This window comes from Liolophura sinensis, chromosome 11 (assembly GCF_032854445.1).
Source record: "Liolophura sinensis isolate JHLJ2023 chromosome 11, CUHK_Ljap_v2, whole genome shotgun sequence".
NCBI classification, from domain to species: domain Eukaryota; kingdom Metazoa; phylum Mollusca; class Polyplacophora; order Chitonida; family Chitonidae; genus Liolophura; species Liolophura sinensis.
Window position 1 is genome coordinate 19,050,743 of NC_088305.1, and position 20,903 is coordinate 19,071,645.

At 42.7% G+C, this 20,903-nt stretch overlaps 1 protein-coding gene across 1 annotated transcript; it reads left to right on the forward strand.

Moving 5' to 3' along the window:
* The first annotated feature begins 4,077 nt into the window (after positions 1-4,077).
* On the forward strand, positions 4,078-8,150 carry LOC135478146 (diacetyl reductase [(S)-acetoin forming]-like). Its single transcript, XM_064758418.1, has 2 exons — positions 4,078-4,150; positions 7,582-8,150. Exons 1-2 carry the CDS (start codon positions 4,078-4,080, stop codon positions 8,148-8,150), a joined length of 642 nt encoding a protein of 213 aa, XP_064614488.1.
* The last annotated feature ends 12,753 nt before the right edge of the window (positions 8,151-20,903 follow it).

Genomic DNA, 20,903 nt, shown 5'->3' on the forward strand with positions numbered 1-20,903 from the left:
AATCGCGTACTTCTTTTCCTACCAGTGTGTCAGCAGCTGTCACTCACAGTTATAGTCAGTTTCGCTTCTTAAGGTGCATAGTATCATGAGAAGGGGCCGATTGTCCGCCTTCCCATATCAGGTCCTTTCAGCACCAAAATTTTGTCAAATAATTTAGTTTCTAAATAACCTAAAACCAGTTTCCTATCTTTAGCCAGCAGACCATTATCATTTAGATTATTATATAGCCATTTCCAAATCATCCTGAGGATCGACCAGCCAAGAGATAGACAGACAGAGCGACTTAATATATAGAGCTGCTTAATTACTTGTCACAACTACAGATATTGATAGCAAATTGTGGTATGTATGTATTAATGCAACAGGTGCGCGCGCAGGCCACATAATGAGGTGACGCTGACACCACACAAGGGTCTCGCTCTACAGTACAGCTGAACGACACCAGCTCACCAAGTCAAACGATCTTGACCTATTCGTCCGTCCACTGCATAAACCTCCTTGTCACATTCAGGTCGGTGTGTCTCTCAATCGTATCACAACACAGATTTAACGCGTTCTTACGCGTCTGAAGAGGCACAGACAAGGCCTTTGTTGTCACCAAGTGCGGACATCAGTATACGTTTGTTCAGTGAGAATGGATGGTCAACATGTGCCATCAGATCCCCACCAACGGGCTGACTGACCACGGAGCTATTCTCCTTACCGGCGGCACCACTGGAATCGGGCTGGGCACAGCCCAGGAGCCTCGAGCTACTCGGTTTTCGCAAGTTCATCTTAGGGTATGCTACACATGACGAACACGCCAATGTGGCCAAAATTAAGGTGGAACAGAACAAAAGGGGTTAAGGTGGTTCTGGTCAAAGGTGAGTGAGCATATACGGCTATTCGCTATCTGTCTGTAGATGTAGGCCTGGTCAAAGTTTCGATCCTGATAATAGGCCTACTTGTGGCTGTTTCATTCGTCTGTTCTCTCTCGTACAGAGGGAGTAAGACTTGAAGGACACGGTAACTGGACTACTTATTACAAGGCTGCATTGGCTGCCCTATCATGGCGACCACAATTTCTCATTCGGGAGCCGGTTCTGCCCGGCTTCTCCCCACCATAATGTTGTCGGCCGTCGTATAAGTGAAATATTTTTGAGTATGGCGTAAAACACCAATCACATCAAATCAAATCAAATCAAGTCTCATTTGGGAAAGGTAATTAACAAGCACTATAGACACGGATAAGAGGAAGTAAGGTATAATTCACCACACTTTATCATACAGAAGGTGTAATTCACCACACTTTTTTGTACACAAGAGGTACGTCAGTAACCGCACACATATGATTAGCTTGCCAGCGCGGGCGTAATAACCTAAGAGCCTCTCAACAATGCAGTCGCTCTGAGTTCAAGTCCAGCTCATGCTGGCTTCCTCTCCAGTCGTACGCGGATGTAATCGACGGATGGTCGTTTATATATGGGATATTGCTCAGTGAAGGTGAAAGCTTCGCGTCTCCTGGGTTATCATTTCCACCTCTCACTCGAACAATATTTATGGTATTCAACCTACACTGCAATATTCTATTTATTATTTAAATTCTGATATTTTCTCTACATGTATATTAATGCGTATAAGTTTATCTGTTGCATCCGCGAAAAAAATAAGCAATATGCCATCTTCGTCGTATTTCTGATCCCTTTCATATGCAATTTCGTTCACGTCCGTGCTCACAAAACGTTTTCGCAGTTTTAAACGCTGTCTGTAAGTAATTATACATTCTACAAAGGTGCCTAAAGATAATGCAATATAGGAGTTTACGTAAATTAAGCACATGAAGAAATTCTACGTCTTTTTTTGGCGAACTATATCTTACGCGGATATGCGGTCCACGAAGATTTCACGGTCTCCAGCAGTGTAATAGCAAAATGTAATAACAAAAGTTATATCTAACTAGTGGAGATATCATTTGTATCAGTGATGGAAATACTGGGATTTCACTGATGTATAAATAATAAAGTTTTAATACTGTATATAGATTCATGTGTATTGGATTGGTACGGGGGATGTTACTCATAAGCAGCTATCTACGCCAATATACGGAAATATATATGGTGTCGAAAGGAGGCGCATACCGTCCACCTGTAGATAATAGTTAACATGTCACGCGCTAGAAATTAATACAGAGAACAATTGAAGTGATCTGAGAATAAACATTTTATTAACATTTTAAAATTTTAACATATACTTTTTTTGTTAGTTTTTTCTGGGTATAGGATACCGGAGTGCATAAAACACAGACCTTTGGCAAGTTACCTTACAAACTTTCCCGCATATGCCTTAGGCCTATAGATGAGTCGGCATGTCAGGAGTCAAGGACGAGACATAATGGGGGCTCACACAAACTAACGCAGCTGAAATGCGAGATTTTACGATATTTGAGGCACATCTCGGATAGACGGGTCTGTCAGCCCAACGGCGCCGTTAGCAGCTAGCGTAAAATCACGCGTTAGAAGTGCGAAAACGCTAACCATCTCTTGTCTCAGCCTCCGTGGATTCGCGAAATGCCTGCAATGCCGAGTCCGCTCATTGACCTTGGTTCAAGTTAAGTGGTCTTCAACGAATATTAGACTCTGTTAGACATACGGCCACGCATGCGTCGTCAACCACGTATTATCACCAAAGCAATAGTGAGAGAGGAGTGATCTGCATGTATTTCAAGTGAGAAATTGTGAACAGGACTCTATTAAGAGTTTACTGCCATATCGATTTTCCTATACTCTTTATCAAGTAAATTTGTCAACTTAAACCCCAGAAATATATATCCGCTAACTTTTGCCTGTTACCATGCCATATCGCCCCATGCAACTTCAACCTTTCTCTTCAACATATCAAAAGGTCAACCGAGCGTGACCACCATTTTAAGTTGATGTTGCTGGATGTATAACCATAGCAATTTTAGGCCCATCGTAGGGCCTAGCCTTCAGAAAGGTGGGTGGCAACACTGGGCACAAAGTTATCATTTCTGTCAAATAAAATAAAATTCTCATATATTGTAACGTGGTGCAATATAGCAATGCAAAAATGTAAAATGTATCAACAGCCTATAAAGTCAGTGTGGCAGTATTATCTTCACTCTTCAGATTGGGAGCAAATTTAGTACCCAACTGCGCCTGTGTAGCCAAAGGGAGATTTCGAGTGCGCATGGCTAGTATTTCTTCCCTGTAAGAAAAACAAACCAGTGTGGCTGTGTTATAGCACGCACTGTTAATTGGCGGTTATACACAATCAAATTTCGTGCATTTTATGTTACCGGTAGTTTTTGAGACAGTTTTGTTTGTTTTTCATTTCATTATGATTGGAGACACAATGTTTTTAAATAGTCAGACACTAGAGGCCTTGGTTCCATCAATAGATATGATTTTGAAGATTATTTTTGGCCCTATCAACTAAAAATCTCACAACTTTAGAAATGTGACCTCAAGACCAATGTAGGAAAATGTCACACCTGGGTTTGTGGAATCGGTGCTTGTCACTGAGCTTTACAGCCGTAAAAGGTTGATTTATTTAATTATTTATTCATGTATTCCAGAGGTGTTTCAAGTCGTGCTCAAGAATATTTCACTTATAGAACGGCGGCAGCATTGTGAAAGAAACCCACTGCGTTTTTTCCACTTTGATAACAGGTCACACAACGAGATAACACGCAGAACGCAGAGCATTGCTGAACCCCATTTAATCAGGTGAAATGACTAAGTGATATTCGACAGTCGTCCTCTGACCCCGGTGCATAAACCTTCTTACCAGGCATAGGTGGGTCTGTCTCTCCGCCGTATCGCAACACAGGTTTAAGATCGTTCTTACGAGTCTGAAGAGGCACAGACAAGGCCTTTGCTGTCACCAAGTGCGGACATCAGTATAACGTTGTTCAGTGAGAATGGATGGTCAACATGAGCCATCAGATCCCCCCACCAACGGGCTGACTGACCACGGAGCGATTCTCCTTACCGGCGGCACCACCTGGAATCGGGCTGGGCACAGCCCAGGAGCTCGTGCTACTCGGTTTTCGCAAGTTCATCTTAGGGTATGCTACACATGACGAAACACGTCAATGTGGCCAAAAGTAACCTGGAACAGAACAAAGGGGTTAAGGTGGTTCTGGTCAAAGGTGAGTGAGCATATACGGCTATTCGCTATCTGTATGTAGATGTAGGCCTGGTCAAATTTTCGATCCTTATGATAGGCCTGTGGTGGCTCTTTCATTCGTCTGTTCTCTCTCGTACAGAGGGAGTAAGACTTGAAGACACGGTAACTGGACTACTTAGTACAAGGCTGCATTGGCTGCCCTATCATGGCGACCACATTTTCTCATTCGGGAGCCGGCTCTGCCCGGTTTCCTCCCACCATAATGTTGTCGGCCGTCGTATAAGTGAAATATTTTTGAGTAAGTGTCAAGTAATCACATTAAATCAAATCAAATCAAGTCTCATTCGGGAAAGGTAATTAACAAGCACTATAGACACGGATAAAATAAGTAAGGTATAATTCACCACACTTTCTCATACAGAAGGTGTAATTCACCACACTTTCTCATACACAAGAGGTACGTCAGTAACCGCACATATATGATTAGCTTGCCAGCGCGGCGAAATAACCCAAGAGCGTCTCACTAATGCGGTCGATATGAGCTCAAGTCCAGCTCATGCTGGCTTTCTCTCCGGTCATACGTGGGAAGTAATCTGCGGATGGTCGTGGGTTTCCGACGGGCTGAGCACCATTGTATCAATAAAATATTCTTAAGAACGGCGCAGAAACACCAACCAATATAAATTTTTAAAAATCATACATCAGAGATAACTAACCACATTTTCTCCTCTAGGAAGGGTAATTATTAAGCGCTAGACACTGATAAAAATGAACAATCTTTGAACTGGCCGTCCCATCAACCACACTTTTCCATACATGACAAGGGGTAATTGCCATACATTCTCTTACAGGAATGGTAATTGACCACACATCTTCCTGCAGGATAAGTAAATTAGCCACACATTTTCTACGGCAATTGTATGATTACCAGCATTTCCTCATACCGGAGGAGTAATTGACCATCCTCTCCGATCATACGTGGGAAGTCATCTGCGGATGGTCGTGGGTCTCCTCCGAACTGGGCACCGTCGTATACATTAAATATTCTTGAGTACGGCGTAAAACACCAATCAAAATAAATTTAAAAGTCATACATGAGAGGTAAAACCACATTTTCTCATGCAGGAGGGGTAATTAGTAAGCGCTAGACCTAATATAAAGTAAACGCCATTTTAGTATGAACCAATTTAATACCCCGTTTAAATTCTAATACACTTTTGAACAACTGGGCCCAGGAGTTTAAATCAATTTTCTTGAACTGGTCGAAGTGAGCAATTTGTATCGGACTATATATGACTGTCCACCAACCTCACTTCTCATCTACAGGGTGTGTCATTAACAGTTGCTAGTAGTTCAGTTTCCTACCTTACCAATATTATCTTGTTTCTACTTTAATTAGAACTTGGAGAGGTCACCTGCAGAAAAGGTTTTATAACACAGTGAAGTTTATAGTTTTAATACTGTATATAGACATATCTGTATTGGGACTGGTACGGGGTGATGTTACTCGTAAACAGCTCTCGACGGGCAATACACGGAAATATATATGGTGTCGAAAGGAGGCGCATACCGTCCACATATTCTAGTATATAATATTAAATGTCACGCTTGAGAAACTGATACAGGAAACGATTGAAATGATTTAACTATTCTTATTTAAAGAACGTATTATCCGATAAACTAAATTTTCACCTATAGGTGTTTTTTTTTTGTCTTTTTTTGTTGTTTGTTTTTTGTTTTGTCAGTTTTCTGGGTAGAGGATACCGGAGTGCATAAAACACAGACCTTTAACAAGTTACTTACAAACTTTCCCGCATATGACTTAGGCCTATAGATGAGTCGGCATGTCAGGAGTCAGGGACGAGAAAGGAGGGGGTTCACACAAACTAACGCAGCTGAAATGCGAGATTTTTCGGTACATACTGGCCATCTCGGACAGCCGGGTCTGTCGGCCCAACGGCGCCGTTAGCAGCTGGCGTGAAATCATGCACTTTCTCTTGAACATATCAAAAAGTCAACCGAGCATGACCACCATTTTAGCTAATGTTGCTGGATGTGTTTCCTATGACATTTTATCACCATGGTAGTTCCTAACCTCCAGGAAGGTGAGTGACAAGACTGGGCCAGAAGTTTCCATTTCTACCCAATAAAATTCTGATATTTTTAACGAGGTGCAAAGTAGCCATGCAAAAATATAATGTATAAACAACCTATAAAGTCAATGTCAACTCTCAATCCGGGCCAAATTTTGCACCCAAGTGCGCACGTGTGGATCAAAGGAGATGTCGAAGAAAATTTTAGGTGAACTTCTATTGCATATTTGCTGGAAAACACTTAAGATTCACTAATATGGTAAGGTAAAGTTCACGTTGAACACTGAGTTTCCGCTGTGCAAGTGAATATCGCATAGGTAAGCTCAACAGTTTACATGCCAGATATACCAGAAGTTTTCCCCATTTGGGAATCTCCTCGCCATTTTCCCCAAATCCAAATGCGAAACCACAATGCAGTGCGTGCGACGGCTTTGTCCACAGCTGTCAATAATAATTGCATTTTGTATTCGAGTAATTACACCCAAGAACAATCCCACCGACAGTCTCGAATGTTAGACTTATCTATTTTCACTGGTTTTGTATTCGAGTTACTACCGCGAAGAAAGATTACACTGACAATCTCGTATTGTTGCCTGATCTGTACTGGCCATCAATGCTGATTTACATGCTTCAAAGAACTGATCTTAACCTCCATGGGAAAAAAAAAATTCGACACCTAAGCTTTTAATACCCTGTCTGGGGCCTCCGTGGCTCAGTCGCTTAGCCCGCTAGCGCAAAGTAATGACCCAGAAGCCTCTCACCAATGCGGTCGCTGTGAGTTCAAGTCCAGCTGATGCTGGCATTCTCTCCGGCCGTAAGTTGAAGGTCTGACAGCAAACTGCGGATGTCGTGGGTTTCCCCCGGGCTGTGCCCGGTTTCCCTCCTACCATAATGCTGGCCGCCGTCGTATAGTGAAATATTCTTAGAGTACGGCGTAAAACACCAATCAAATAAATAAATAAATAAATATCCTGTCTCTCCACGGCTGCACTATAATACGCATGGAAGGCAAGATATCCCGCTACTCTAAATAACCGTTCTGCGATCTCCTGCCATTGGAAGAAAAGCTAGGAAACGCCAAAATGCGAGCTTGTCCGCTTGAGCTCACAAAGAGTGTACAACTATCAGTGACAGCCTTGAAGAAATATCCCTTTTCGGGATTACGACATGTTGCATCTCGTTTCTCGCTGCAACTTCTGCCTTTTGCACTCGAATTAATGTTACCACTAGTCTAGCAAGTCCGAAGTACGGCGTTCCACAACCAAGCCAAATCAAATCCAAGACAAGGTCTAACACTACTGATACATCTTAATGCGAAACAGTTCAATTGAAAATTAGCAGATATTTTTGCTTTTCTCAGGCGATGTGTCCGAAAAGAGGACGGTGGAGGAGATTTTCAAGGTCGTCGACGAGGACTTCGGTGGCTCCTTGTACGCTATTCTCCACACAGCTGGCGTTATGCCACCCATAAATGATGAAGACCCAGAGAAAACGTTTGACGCCTTCACAAAACTGTACCCGAAGGCCTTTTGGCGGCTGGTGGAGCGAGGAGTGCCTTATATGGAGAAGTCACCACACGGGGGTCGGATCGTAGTACTTTCCAGCCCTGGGGTCAACCTAATGTCCTCACCTAGACCCTTCTACCTAATGGCTGGTTGCGGAAAGGCGGCGCTTGAGTACTTGACCCGGCACTACGCACTCGTATTGGCCCCCAAACGTATCACGTGCAATGTGGTGATCCCGGGTATTACAAAGACTAAGGCGTGGAAGACAATAGATCCCACGGAACTTGCCGAAAGACGGTGTCTCATGAAGGAAGTCATCCAACCGGAGGATGTCGGAGCAGCACTGGCATTTCTCGTCTCCCCAAAAGCGCGTTTTATCACCGGTGCGTTTCTACCAGTCGATGGGGGACTTATGTTTGTGTGACTCGGTGTGAAGGCCGATGCCTATGCGACATTTGTGGGGGAGAAAAGCCTCTACGGACTGGCTTAAAGGCGGTGTCCCATGATGGAGGATGTCCGGCGGATGTCAGGGCAGCATATGCATCAAATAATACACCAATCAAATCAATAAATAAATTAGTTAAACACCCAGATTAAGAACATATTGTTATACCCCTCTCGGGCAAACAATCCCATATTTTGGGGAATTTCCTGACAACAGAAGTATCAAACCAATCAGTTAAGGTTTATTTGTGTTAGCTATTTGTCAGTTCGGTGATAGAAACTCTGATATTTTTACTCAGGTATATAATCCTTACAGGGATACGAATCGACGCTTATTGGGTGACAGTTAAGATAGGGTTTCGTGGGTTGATTCTTGCAGCATTGGTTACGAGTTGCGGAGTGGGGTACCTCTTATCGAGCTACGCGGTTCCGAGTTACGGAGAGAAACAGTCCAAAAGTGTGTCGTACTGACGGTGAATAGTGAGTGAGTGTGTGAGTGAGTGCTTGGAGTTTAACCTCGTCCTCAACAATTTTTGAGTCCAACGAATGAATCCTTAGAGTGCATGTAATTTAATCGATTTCCACCGCTCTTTTATCTAGTGCTGTTTCACTGAGACGCTTTACCGAAAGCAGGTAAGCAGCCCCGCCCGAGCTATTATACTGATACTGGTCAACCAGTCGTTGCACTATCCCCTTCATGCTGAACTGCCAAGCGAAGAAGTTACAACTTTCTCTTTTAAGGTCTTAGGTGTGACTCGTCTCTCCAGCAACCTGCGGATGGCCGTGGGATCCCCCTGGGCTCGGCCCGGTTTCCTCCCACCATAATGCTGGCCGCCGTCGTATAAGTGAAATATTCTAGACTACGGTGTAAAATATCAATCAAATAAATAAATAAATAGGTGTGAATCGACTCAGAATTGACCTTGGATCTACCGCCTCCCGAAACGGGCGTTCACAGTCACACTGAATCTTCCCTATAAAATAAATTGATGTCATCCGCATGTTCCTACAAATTAACTAACCTGTTCTTACGTTGGCCTCACCAAAAATAGTATGCCAATGACACAAACTGACAGAACCATTTTTGAGGGTCTACAGTACTGCGGCCATCATCTTGATAACTCACTGTTATGATATAGGCTCGGGAAATGCGATTCGTTTTCACTAGCAGACGTGCCTGAATGCCATGCACCCTAACAGGTTAGTAACACAGGGACCACACGGTTGAAGTTGGTCGATGCTAGGGAAGGCTTAATGTGCGTGTGAACAGCGGTAAATGTTCTCCGCCTTCAATCCGACACATTCGGGACTGTTTCTCTCCGTAACTCTCCCAACAGCGTTCGATATCAACTGAAGTTATTTTGTGGAACTTGTACATATTTGACAGGGTTAAATCTCAGCTCTGCCACGGAAGATTTAATGTGCGTGTAAGCAGCGGTAAATGTTCCTTGCCATTAATCCGATACATCTGGGACAGTTTCTCTCCGTAACTCTCCCAACTGAAGACATCTTTTGGAACTTGTACATATTTGACACATTAAATCTTAGCTCTGCTAGGGAAGATTTAATGTGCGTGTGAACAGCGGTAAACGTTCCTTGCCATCAACCCCACATGCATTTGTGGCTGTTTGGCTCCATAACTCTGACAACAACGATGCTCAATAAGAGCTAACCCACTCCGCAACTACCTTGGTTACGCTTGAATAAAAGACACGGCCAGTATAATTCCCAGGGAACAGGTCGAGAGATCAAAATATCTGCGCAATGTTAAAGGTGGAGAAAACAAAAAGTTCAGATGAAAGAGTCGAAAAATTAGTGGTAAATGTGGTCAACTTTTTGGGGGGGGGGGGCAGGGGGGCGATTTTTACTGCTTAATGAATATATTTGCACTAGAATTTGGTCTTTTCAGCTAAGGAATGTGTTCAACCTGGATTTTGATAATATTCATAGACAACAAATTTACATTCAAATTTATTGGACATGCATCACATCCTTATTTAGACCATTGTCATCCAAAAAGAATATAGGGGCCTCCGTGGCTCAGTCGGTTAGCGCGCTAGCGCAGCGTAATGACCCAGGAGCCTCTCACCAATGCCGTCGCTGTAAGTTCAAGTCCAGCTCATGCTGCCTTCCTCTCCGGCCGTAAGTGGGAAGGTCTGACAGCAACCTGCGGATGGTCGTGGGTTTCCCCCGGGCTGTGCCCGCTTTCCACCCACCATAATGCTGGAAGCCGTCGTATAAGTGAAATATTCTTGAGTACGGCATAAAACACAAATCAAAAAAAAAAAATCAAAAAAGAATATACACCAAATTGTGGTCCGAAATACCCACCATACCAAATATTTTTAAATGTCCTTTTCTCCTGAAACAAAAAACCTAAAAAAAAACTCCTAAAAAAAAAATTTTAAAAAAATAAAACAATAAAAGCCAAAAGATTTCGCCCTGTTTTCATCTGGTTTTGGCATCAACTTTATATTTTCTTCTCCGAGATCGATGCTTAGTAATAACAAACCAAAAATCGAAATCAAAAATGGCAATTTTTCCTTCAGACGAGGCAGTGAGATTTTAATTTACAGTATGAAGATCGACGTAAACCAAAAAAATATTTCTAAACAAACTTTTATGTATATATTTCCAGATGCTGACAGAGTTTCATTTTGGTTAACGTTTATTTTCAAAACTAAAACATAAACGTTATAATGTAATCAGTTTTGGCATATTTTGACAAACTTAAAATGCGTACTTTTGCCATGGTCCAAGAGGCATCCTCCGTAGTACAGTAAACTAACGAAGTGAACGTAGAAAGCAGGTAGTAGCACCTGCGGACATCAGTATAACGTCGTTCAATGAGAATGGATGGTCAACATGAGCCATCAGATTCCCCCACCAACGGGCTGACTGACCACGGAGCGATTCTCCTTACCGGCGGCACCACTGGAATCGGGCTGGGCACAGCCCAGGAGCTCGTGCTACTCGGTTTTCGCAAGTTCATCTTAGGGTATGCTACACATGACGAACACGCCAATGTGGCCAAAAGTAACCTGGAACAGAACAAAGGGGTTAAGGTGGTTCTGGTCAAAGGTGAGTGAGCATATACGGCTATTCGCATCTGTATGTAGATGTAGGCCTGGTCAAAGTTTCGATCCTTATGATAGGCCTACTTGTGGCTGTTTAATTCGCCTGTTCTCTCTCGTACAAAGGGAGTAAGACTTGAAGACACGGTAACTGGACTACTTAGTGCAAGGCTGCATTGGCTGCCCTATCATGGCGACCATTTGCTCATTCGGGAGCCGGCTCTGCCCGGTTTCCTCCCACCATAATGGTGTCGGCCGCCGTATAAGTGAAATATTTTTGAGTATGGCGTAAAACACCAATAAAATCAAATCAAATCAAATCAAATCTCATTCGGAAAAGGTAATTAACAAGCACTATAGACACGGATAAAATAAATAATTCACGACACTTTCTCATACAGAAGGAGTAATTCACCACACTTACTCATACACAACAGGTACGTCAGTAACCGCACACATATGATTAGCTTGCCAGCGCGGCGAAATAACCCAAGAGCGTCTCACTAATGCGGTCGATATGAGTTCAAGACCATCTCATGCTGGCTTCCTCTCCGGCCATACGTAAGAAGAAATCTGCGGATGGTCGTGGGTTTCCGACGGGCTGAGCACCATCGTATCAATAAAAAATATTCTTAAGAACGGCGTAGAAACACCAACCAATATAAATTTTTAAAAATCATACATCAGAGATAACTAACCACATTTTCTCCTCTAGGAAGGGTAATTATTAAGCGCTAGACACTGATAAAAATGAACAATCTTTGAACTGGCCGTCCCATCAACCACACTTTTCCATACATAACAAGGGGTAATTGCCATACATTCTCTTACAGGAATGGTAATTAACCACACATCTTCCTGCAGGATAAGTAAATCAACCACACATTGTCTACGGCAATTGTATGATTACCAGCATTTCCTCATACCGGAGGAGTAATTGACCATCCCCTCGACCATACGTGGGAAGTCATCTGCGGATGGTCGTGGGTTTCCTCCGAACTGGGCACCGTCGTATACATTAAATATTCTTGAGTACGGCGTAAAACACCAATCAAAATAAATTTAAAAAGCCATACACGAGAGGTAAAACCACAGTTTCTCATGCAGGAGGGGTAATTAGTAATCGCTAGACTTAATAAAAATTAAACGCCATTTTAGTCTGAACCAAATTTAATACCCGGTTTAAATTCTAATACACTTTAGAACAACTGGGCCCAGTAGTTTAAATCAATTTTCTTGAACTGGTCGAAGTGAGTAATTTGTGTCGGACTATATATGACTGTCCCACCAACCTCACTTCTCATCTACAGGGTGTGTCATTAACAGTTGCTAGTAGTTCAGTTTCCTACCTTACCAATATTATCTTGTTTCCACTTTAATTAGAACTTGGAGAAATCACCTGTAGAAAAGGTTTTATAACACAGTGAAGTTTATAGTTTTAATACTGTATATAGACATATCTGTATTGGATTGGTACGGGGGATGTTACTCGTAAACAACACTCGACGGCAATAAAGGGAAATATATATGGTGTCGAAAGGAGGCGCCTACCGTCCACATATACTAGTATATAACAATTAACAAAATAATTAAATGTCCACGCTTGAGAAACTGATACAGGAAACAATTGAAGTGATTTAACTATTCTTATTTTAAGAACGTATTATCCGATAAACTAAATTTTCACATATACATGTTGTTGTTTTTTTGTTTGTTTTTTTTTTTTTTGTTGTTGTTGTTTTTTGTTTTGTTAGTTTTTCTGGGTAGAGGATACCGGAGTGCATAAAACACAGACCTTTGGCAATTTAATTACAAACTTTCCCGCATATGACTTAGGCCTATAGATGATTCGGCATGTCAGGAGTCAGGGACGAGACAGGATGGGGGCTCACAAACTAACGCAGCTGAAATGCGAGATTTTTCGGTACATACTGGCCATCTCGGACAGCCGGGTCTGTCGGACCAACGGCACCGTTAGCAGCTGGCGTGAAATCATGCACTTTCTCTTGAACATATCAAAAAGTCAACCGAGCATGACCACCATTTTTAGCTAATGTTGCTGGATGTGTTTCCATGACATTTTATCTCCATGGTAGTTCCTAACCTCCAGGAAGGTGAATGACAAGACTGGGCCAGAAGTTTCCATTTCTACCCAATAAAATTCTGATATTTTTAACGAGGTGCAAAATAGCCATGCAAAAATATAAATGTATCAACAACCTATAAATTCAATGTGGCAGAATTATCTCCACCCCTCGGGGAGGGGGGATTAATTTTTAATGGCGTTTCCCCATCCAAGTTGAATGATGCACGCCAATAACGGAACGCTGAATAAATTATTTTCCCAAGAGAACTAAGTCTTTACACAGCTGTCGTAAAGAACACCGATGGTATAAGGATACACGCGTGGACAGTAAAGAGGGGGAATGTTAACACATTGAGTCCACAGAAAATGCTAGGCTTTGACCCTTGACAAATTACGCATGTTTAAACAACGATAGATAACATTTCAAGACATGCTTGGGTACACCGTTAAGTACACATTTTAGGTGTTGGAATCTGTAGCAGCGAGTGAGAAAATTGGCAACAGCTTGAAAAACTTTCTTGTGATTTCTCACCGGTTTTAAAACCGTGTCTTCTGACGGGTTCCTAACACCCACACGAGTTAATTCTGCGTAAAATACGCGCCTGGCGTCAATATGACGTCTACAACGAAAAAGAACATGCGCAACAGTATCTTCTACAAAACATTCCTCACAATGACCCGTGTCATGGAGATTGATTTTATGCAAATAGCTGTTTGTTTTAATGTGACCAGACAAGAGTCTAAATACGAGTATTTCGTCACAGCGACAGTTGAGAGAGAGATTGTAGCTTACAGAGATTTGAGGTTTGTGAGAGTAAAAAAATCTTCCTGTAACAGAGTTATCCCATTCATTTTGCCATACTGGTATAAATTTCGGTTTGACATAACTAATAGCTTCTTGTACAGACAACGGGATGGTGTGGGATATATTGGGTAGATCAAGGGCCTTTTTGGCCAGTTTGTCGGTCAACTCATTTCCGTCAACACCAATGTGGGCCAGCACCCATTCAAACGCCACAGATACACCTTGATAGCCCAATATAGTACAGATATACAGTATTTCATACACAAGCGCTGCCGACTTATTCCAAATAAAGTTGCCAAGTGCCTGTAAAGAACTCAAGGAGTCTGTGAAAATAACAGCCCTAATCGGTCTTAACTCGAGTAGATAGTTAAGAGCACTCAAGATTGCGGTAAGCTCTGCCGTGAACACGGAAACATAACCTGACAAGCGGAAAGATTTTTCATACCTCATTTCTGGAATACACACTGATGCGCCCACTTTGTTAGTGTCGGGGCATTTGGAAGCGTCGGTAAATACTTGTAAGTACTCGTTCCAGTTTGATTTAATATGGTCCTTTACACATAACAACGATACATTACTGTTATCCGTCTTTTTGACTTTAGAATGTAGTTCCACAGAGATAAATGGGTTCCATAACTTCCAGGGAGGAAAATGAGGAACACAACCAGGCTGAATAGAAATATAACTGGCCTGAAATTTCGTTCGACCGTAAATTAAATGGCAAGGCTTTCTTACTGTCTTTACTATATACCTGATCATAATATGAGGGTTTAAGTATAGACGTTGTCGAATTATTAATGGCAGACTTTAGCCTGGAAGTAAACTTTAGGACACGCAACCAACGACGTAAGTGTAACGGCCACTCATTACAGAAGACTTGCAATACGCTGAGAGGAGTGGAGCATAAGCCTCCAGTACAAATACGTAGTGCTGCCCACTGGATAGAGTCAAGTTTAGCTTTGAGGCTGGCACACGCTGAATCATAGGCTTCGCAGCCGTAGTCAAGCCTAGACCTAATTGAGGACCGGTAGAGCAGCAAAAGACATTGCCCGTCGGCTCCCCAGGTTCGCCCGGAAACACATCTCATCAGGTTAAGAACTTTCTTGCATCTACTAATCGTATAATCTACGTGATTAGACCGGGTAAGGCGCCTATCAAATATCACGCCAAGATACGGGAAAGACGAGGATATTCTCACGGGAGAATTATTAAGAGAAACAGGTGCCTGCTTGATAGCTTTTCGTGTAAAGATGACAGCCTCGGTTTTAACTGATGAAAACTTAAAGCCCCATGTTAAGCTCCATTTCCAAGCCCTGTTGAATGTACTTGGTGCAGAGTTTAAGACTCCTGGAACCATACCATACAGCTTTGTCGTCCGCAAGTAATGTGCATGTCAGTTTTGGTGACAATGCGTCCGGTAGGTCAATTATTGCAATATTAAAAAGAGTAGGAGATGAAACACTACCCTGGGCACCCCATTCTCGACAGGTACTGGTCGAGAGTAGCCTCGACCGACTCTTACTTAATAAAACGGCCCGAAAGGAAGTTTTTTCACCCACCCCAGCATTTTTTCCGCTAATTCCCATGTTTCTCAATTTTCATAAGGACGCCAGTTTGCCACACTTATTACACAGGGCGTTTCTAATAGAAGATTCTAAAGTGATGATATGGTCGGTTGTAGAGCGTTTGTTTCTAAAACCGCTTTGAACTGGACTGAAAATAGTGTGTTTGTTTAAAAACCACACCAAACGAGCATTAATCATCCTTTCCATAACTTTACACAAAGTGGCAGTAAGCGCGATGGGCCTGTACGATGAAGGGGCAGTTAGGTCCTTGCCGGGTTTAGGCACCGGTATGACGATAGCACTTTTCCACTTAAAGGGGAGTTTCATTTCGGTCCATACCGTATTGTATAACATTAATAACACCGTAAGGCCCTGTTCAGGCAAGTTACACAACATAAAGTAAGTTACCAAATCCTCTCCAGGTGACGAGTCAGTGGATACTGAAAGAGCTTGCTTTAACTCTGTTAAAGAAAAATCATCATTGATGGGCATTTCATCAAATGCAATATTTTCAAAAGAATGAGATTTCTCCATTTCTTCCTTATGAGAGATAAATTCAGGGCAATGATTCCTCCAGCTGGAGACATAGGAAAAGCTGTCAGCTAAAATGTTACATTTATCTGAATTGGTGACATATTCAGAATCGTTATGAACAATGGTGGGAATAGCTTTAGATTTCTCCTTGCCATTAATGGACTTAATCTGAGTCCAAACGTTTTTGATTGGTGTATTCTCGGATAAATTACTACAAAATTGCCGCCAGTGATCTTTCTGAGCTCGTTTGATTGTTCGTTGAGCTACAGCCTCGGCCCTCTTGTATAATATAATATCATCCTAATGTGGTGTACGACGTGCTCGATTCTTGAGACGTTTACGTTCCCTAATGGCAGCGGAGCATTCGGTATTCCACCACGGAACTGGCATTTTATATTTCATATCACCAGAAGATTTAGGTATTGTCTTGGTGGCGGCAGCGTTAATGGCGTCCACAATGTTGTCAGAAAATACATCCACATTGTCATCGAAAATCTCACAATTAAAGGATTTCCTGCATTCCTTTTGGTAAAGCCCCCAGTTTGCTCTTTTAATGCTCCATCTGGGAGAGTGACCCACTGAGTTTACATAAGGATTGAAATCCCAGGATACATGGACGGGTAGGTGATCACTCCCACACGGTGAGATATTATCCACGGACCAATCAAAAGACAGGCTTAGGTCAGGGGAACACAGAGTAAGATCAAGATGCGAGAAATTACCGGAGTGGGGATTAACTCGGGTGCCTGAACCATCATTAAGAATACATGCACCATATTGATCAATAAATTCTTCAAGTACCCGCCCATTTTGGTTAACAGTTGCACTGCCCCACAACGGACTGTAGGCATTAAAATCCCCGCATAAAATGTAGGAGTTATTCAGAGATGATATAAGGGAGTTAAAGTCGGAACGATCCAGACGGTTCGACGGGTTGTAAACGTTTATAACACTAACGGATGGACCGTTAGTTCTAGCTATATTGAAACACTGGGCTTCTATGCTGGTAAACCAAGGCAATCTAACCTCGGAAAGGGAAAGTCCATGTTTTAAGAACATAGCCAAGCCGCCGCCTCTCGTTTCCCTATCTAATCTGTTAATAAAATATCCAGGATATGTATAATCAAGATGCTGCTTTAAAAAGGTTTCTTGTAAGCAGACAACATGCGGTTCAGGATTTACATTAGAGAGATAGAACTTAAACTCCTGGCCGTGGGTACCGTTACCCCGAATATTCTGATGAAGCAAATTAAACGCCATTATTGCCGAAAAAAGCGAAGCAGTGAAGCAATAAAGGTTAGAATACATAAACATTACGAAACCTCAGCAGAAACTAGACTAGAGAGTACGGACTTGAGACGGGTAAAGTTGACATGTTCAGGCCCGAGCCGTGACTGGGCGATATGGAAGACTTCAGCTATAAACTGATCAGCTTCTCTAAGCTAAAAAGCTTTGAGCATTACTTCAGTGAACAGGGCTATGATTTTAGTTCCCGTAGACAAAGACAAATCTTCGGTTTGATTACATGAATCCGACATGGTTTGGGTACATGCAGATTTCATTACGGGCTTAACTCGCTTAAATTGTGAGGTGGGTTTCACAGGATGAACGTCTGGTCGAGGTTGTGTACTGTTATACGTAGGTTGTGTACTGTTATCCTCAGGTGGTGTACAATTACACATAGATGGTGAATATTCAGAGCCTTCAAGTAAAGCCCTATCTGCAGGACTTTCAGGATAAAGTCGACTGTTCTCTTCACGAACATTCTTAAGAGCTTCGGCAAACGAAACTTTCTGCGTTACCTTAATACACTGGGCTTTACTAACCTGCTTGCGATATGGACAGCCCAGGTAGGCAGATGAATGGCCGACGGAGCCGCAGTTAATGCACTTAGGTCTATCCACATTTCTACAATGCTCAAACTCATGTTCTCCTGCACAACGAGGACAACACTGCTTTCCACTGCATAAAGACGATATATGGCCGTAGCCCTGGCACTTGTGGCAGCGTAATACCGGAGTAACGTACGGTTTGACTTCAAACATTTCATAACCTAAACAAATTTCAGTAGGAATGTCCTCGAGATCGAAATGCAACAGCATGCATTTTGTTTTCATTTTCTCCCTCCCCTTATATAGCCTTTCCACTTTATAACATTTGTTTTTCTTCAAAGCAGCCAATACATCTTCTTCTTTAAGCTCATCTCCTACCCCATGAATAACACCCCGTGCTTGGTTAGCATATAACTGTTGTTTACATTGCACATCACGTCCCTAATAGAGGTTAATGCCAAAGCCTTTTTAACTTGGGCTGGTCCCGTACATATAATTAATAGCTCTTTAGAACCCTGCCTTTTCACCTGTTTGATGTTACCCATAGCTTGCTGTATCGCTTGTCCAAATTTTATGTTTTTCCACGCTGTAATGGGCAGGCCACCCATAGAGCATATAACCACACTGTGATTGCCTGAATTTGACCTGGTGTTTACTTGTCTAGGTTTCTTCCCCTCAGAGGACGCCCGATCCAAGGATAAATCGCGCACGCGTTCATTACTGGAACGGACCTCTGAGAATTCCATGGAATCCTCACCCCCTTCGGCGGCGTCCATGGTCAGTTATTCTAAATATAATATCTAGGGTGTATAGGACAGGTGTGTTATTACGTAAGACTGTTAAAGCACAAGTGGGTGTTGCCCGGGAGCCGCTCCGGGCCGGGACAAGACAAAAGGCGCTCGGGTTAGTAATGCAGAGTAGACAGTGCACGTACAGGATTTGTACTGCATACAATCCTACCCCTATACCAAAGGTATAGGAACTATAACCCTACACTAAGCAATATCTACCACTATTTAAATCACAGCAAAATTTACAACTGCGGAATATTCTCCACACTGCACTATATTTACAACTTAGTCACCAACAGTGTCCACACATGGCAAGTATATACAAAATAAATAATAAAAAAAATTTGGACGTGCGCAAATGTACAAATTTATATTACAGTCATAGAGGTATACACAAACAGTATATTATATACACTTATATATGAAGCAATCTCAGTGGCAGAGTAAAACAAGTGGGTATAGCTACCAAACAACACAGAGGGTGTAGGCCGATGCCATCCCAGAGTTTTCTTCTCAGCTCCACATGTACGTCCGCCGACCTGTTCAGTTCTCGCCTGAGAGCCACCCAACCGTCTCATTTCCACTCCTCTATTCGGGGTCAAATTTTACACCCAAGTGCGCACGTGTGATCAAAGGAGATATCGAAGAGAATTTTAGGTGAAATTTTATTGCATGTTGGCTGGAAAACACTTATGATTCACTAATATGGTGGGGTAAAGCTCACATTAAACCTACCAATGTGACACAAACACTGAGTTCGCTGTGCCAGTGAATATCGTAAGCTCAACAGTTACATGCCAGCTATACTAGAAGTTTTCCCCATTTGGCAATCTCCCCGCCATTTTGCCAAAATCCAAATGCGAAACCACAATGCAGTGCGTGCAACGGCTTTGTCCACAAGTGTCAATAATAATTGCATTTTGTATACGAATAATTACAGTGAAGAACATCCCACCGACAGTCTCGCGTGTTAGACTCATCTGTTTACACTGGCCTTTGTATTCAATTTATCACCGCCAAGAAATAACCGACACTCTCGTATTGTTGCCTGATCTGTACTGGCCATCAGTTGTGATTTACATAAATCAAAGAACTGATCCTCCATTGGAAAAAAAATTTTCGACGCCTAAATTTTTAATACCCTGCCTCTCCACAGCTACACTATAATACGCATGGAAGGCAAGATACCCCGCTACTCTAAACAACAGTTCTGCGATCTCCTGCCGTTTGAAGAAAAGCTAGGAAACGCCAAAATGCGAGCTTGTCCGAGTGAGCTCGGAAGAAATGTACAACTATAATTGACAGCCTTGAAGAAATATCCTTCTTCGGAATTACGACATGTTGCATCTCGATTCTCATTGCAACTCGTGGCTTTTGCACTCGAATTAGTGATACCACTAGCCTAGCAAGTGAAATATTCCTAAGCACGGCGTTCACCAACCAAATCAATTCACAATCCAAGACACAGTCTAAGACTATTGATGCATCTAAATGCAAAACTGTTCAATTGAAAAATTTGCATATACACATTTAAAGCAGACATTTTTGCTTTTCAGGCGATGTGTCCGAAAAGAGAACGGTGGAGGAGATTTTCAAGGTCGTCGACGAGGACTTCGGTGGCTCCTTATACGCTATTCTCCACACAGCCGGGGGTATGCCTCCCATAAATGATGAAGACCCAGAGAAAACGTTTGACGCCTACACAGAACTGTACCCGAAGGCCTTCTGGCGGCTGGTGGAGCGAGGAGTGCCTTATATGGAGAAGTCACCACACGGGGGTCGGATCGTGGTACTTTCCAACCCTGGGGTCAACCTAATGTCCTCACCTAGACCCTTCTACCTAATGGCTGGCTGCGGAAAGGCGGCGCTAGAGTACGTGACTCGGCACTACGCACTCGTATTGGCCCCCAAACGCATTACGTGCAATGTGGTTATCCCGGGTATTACAAAGACTAAGGAGTGGAAGGAAATAGACCCCACGGAACTTGCCGAAAGACGGTGTCCCATGAAGGAAGTCATCCAACCAGAGGATGTCGGAGCAGCACT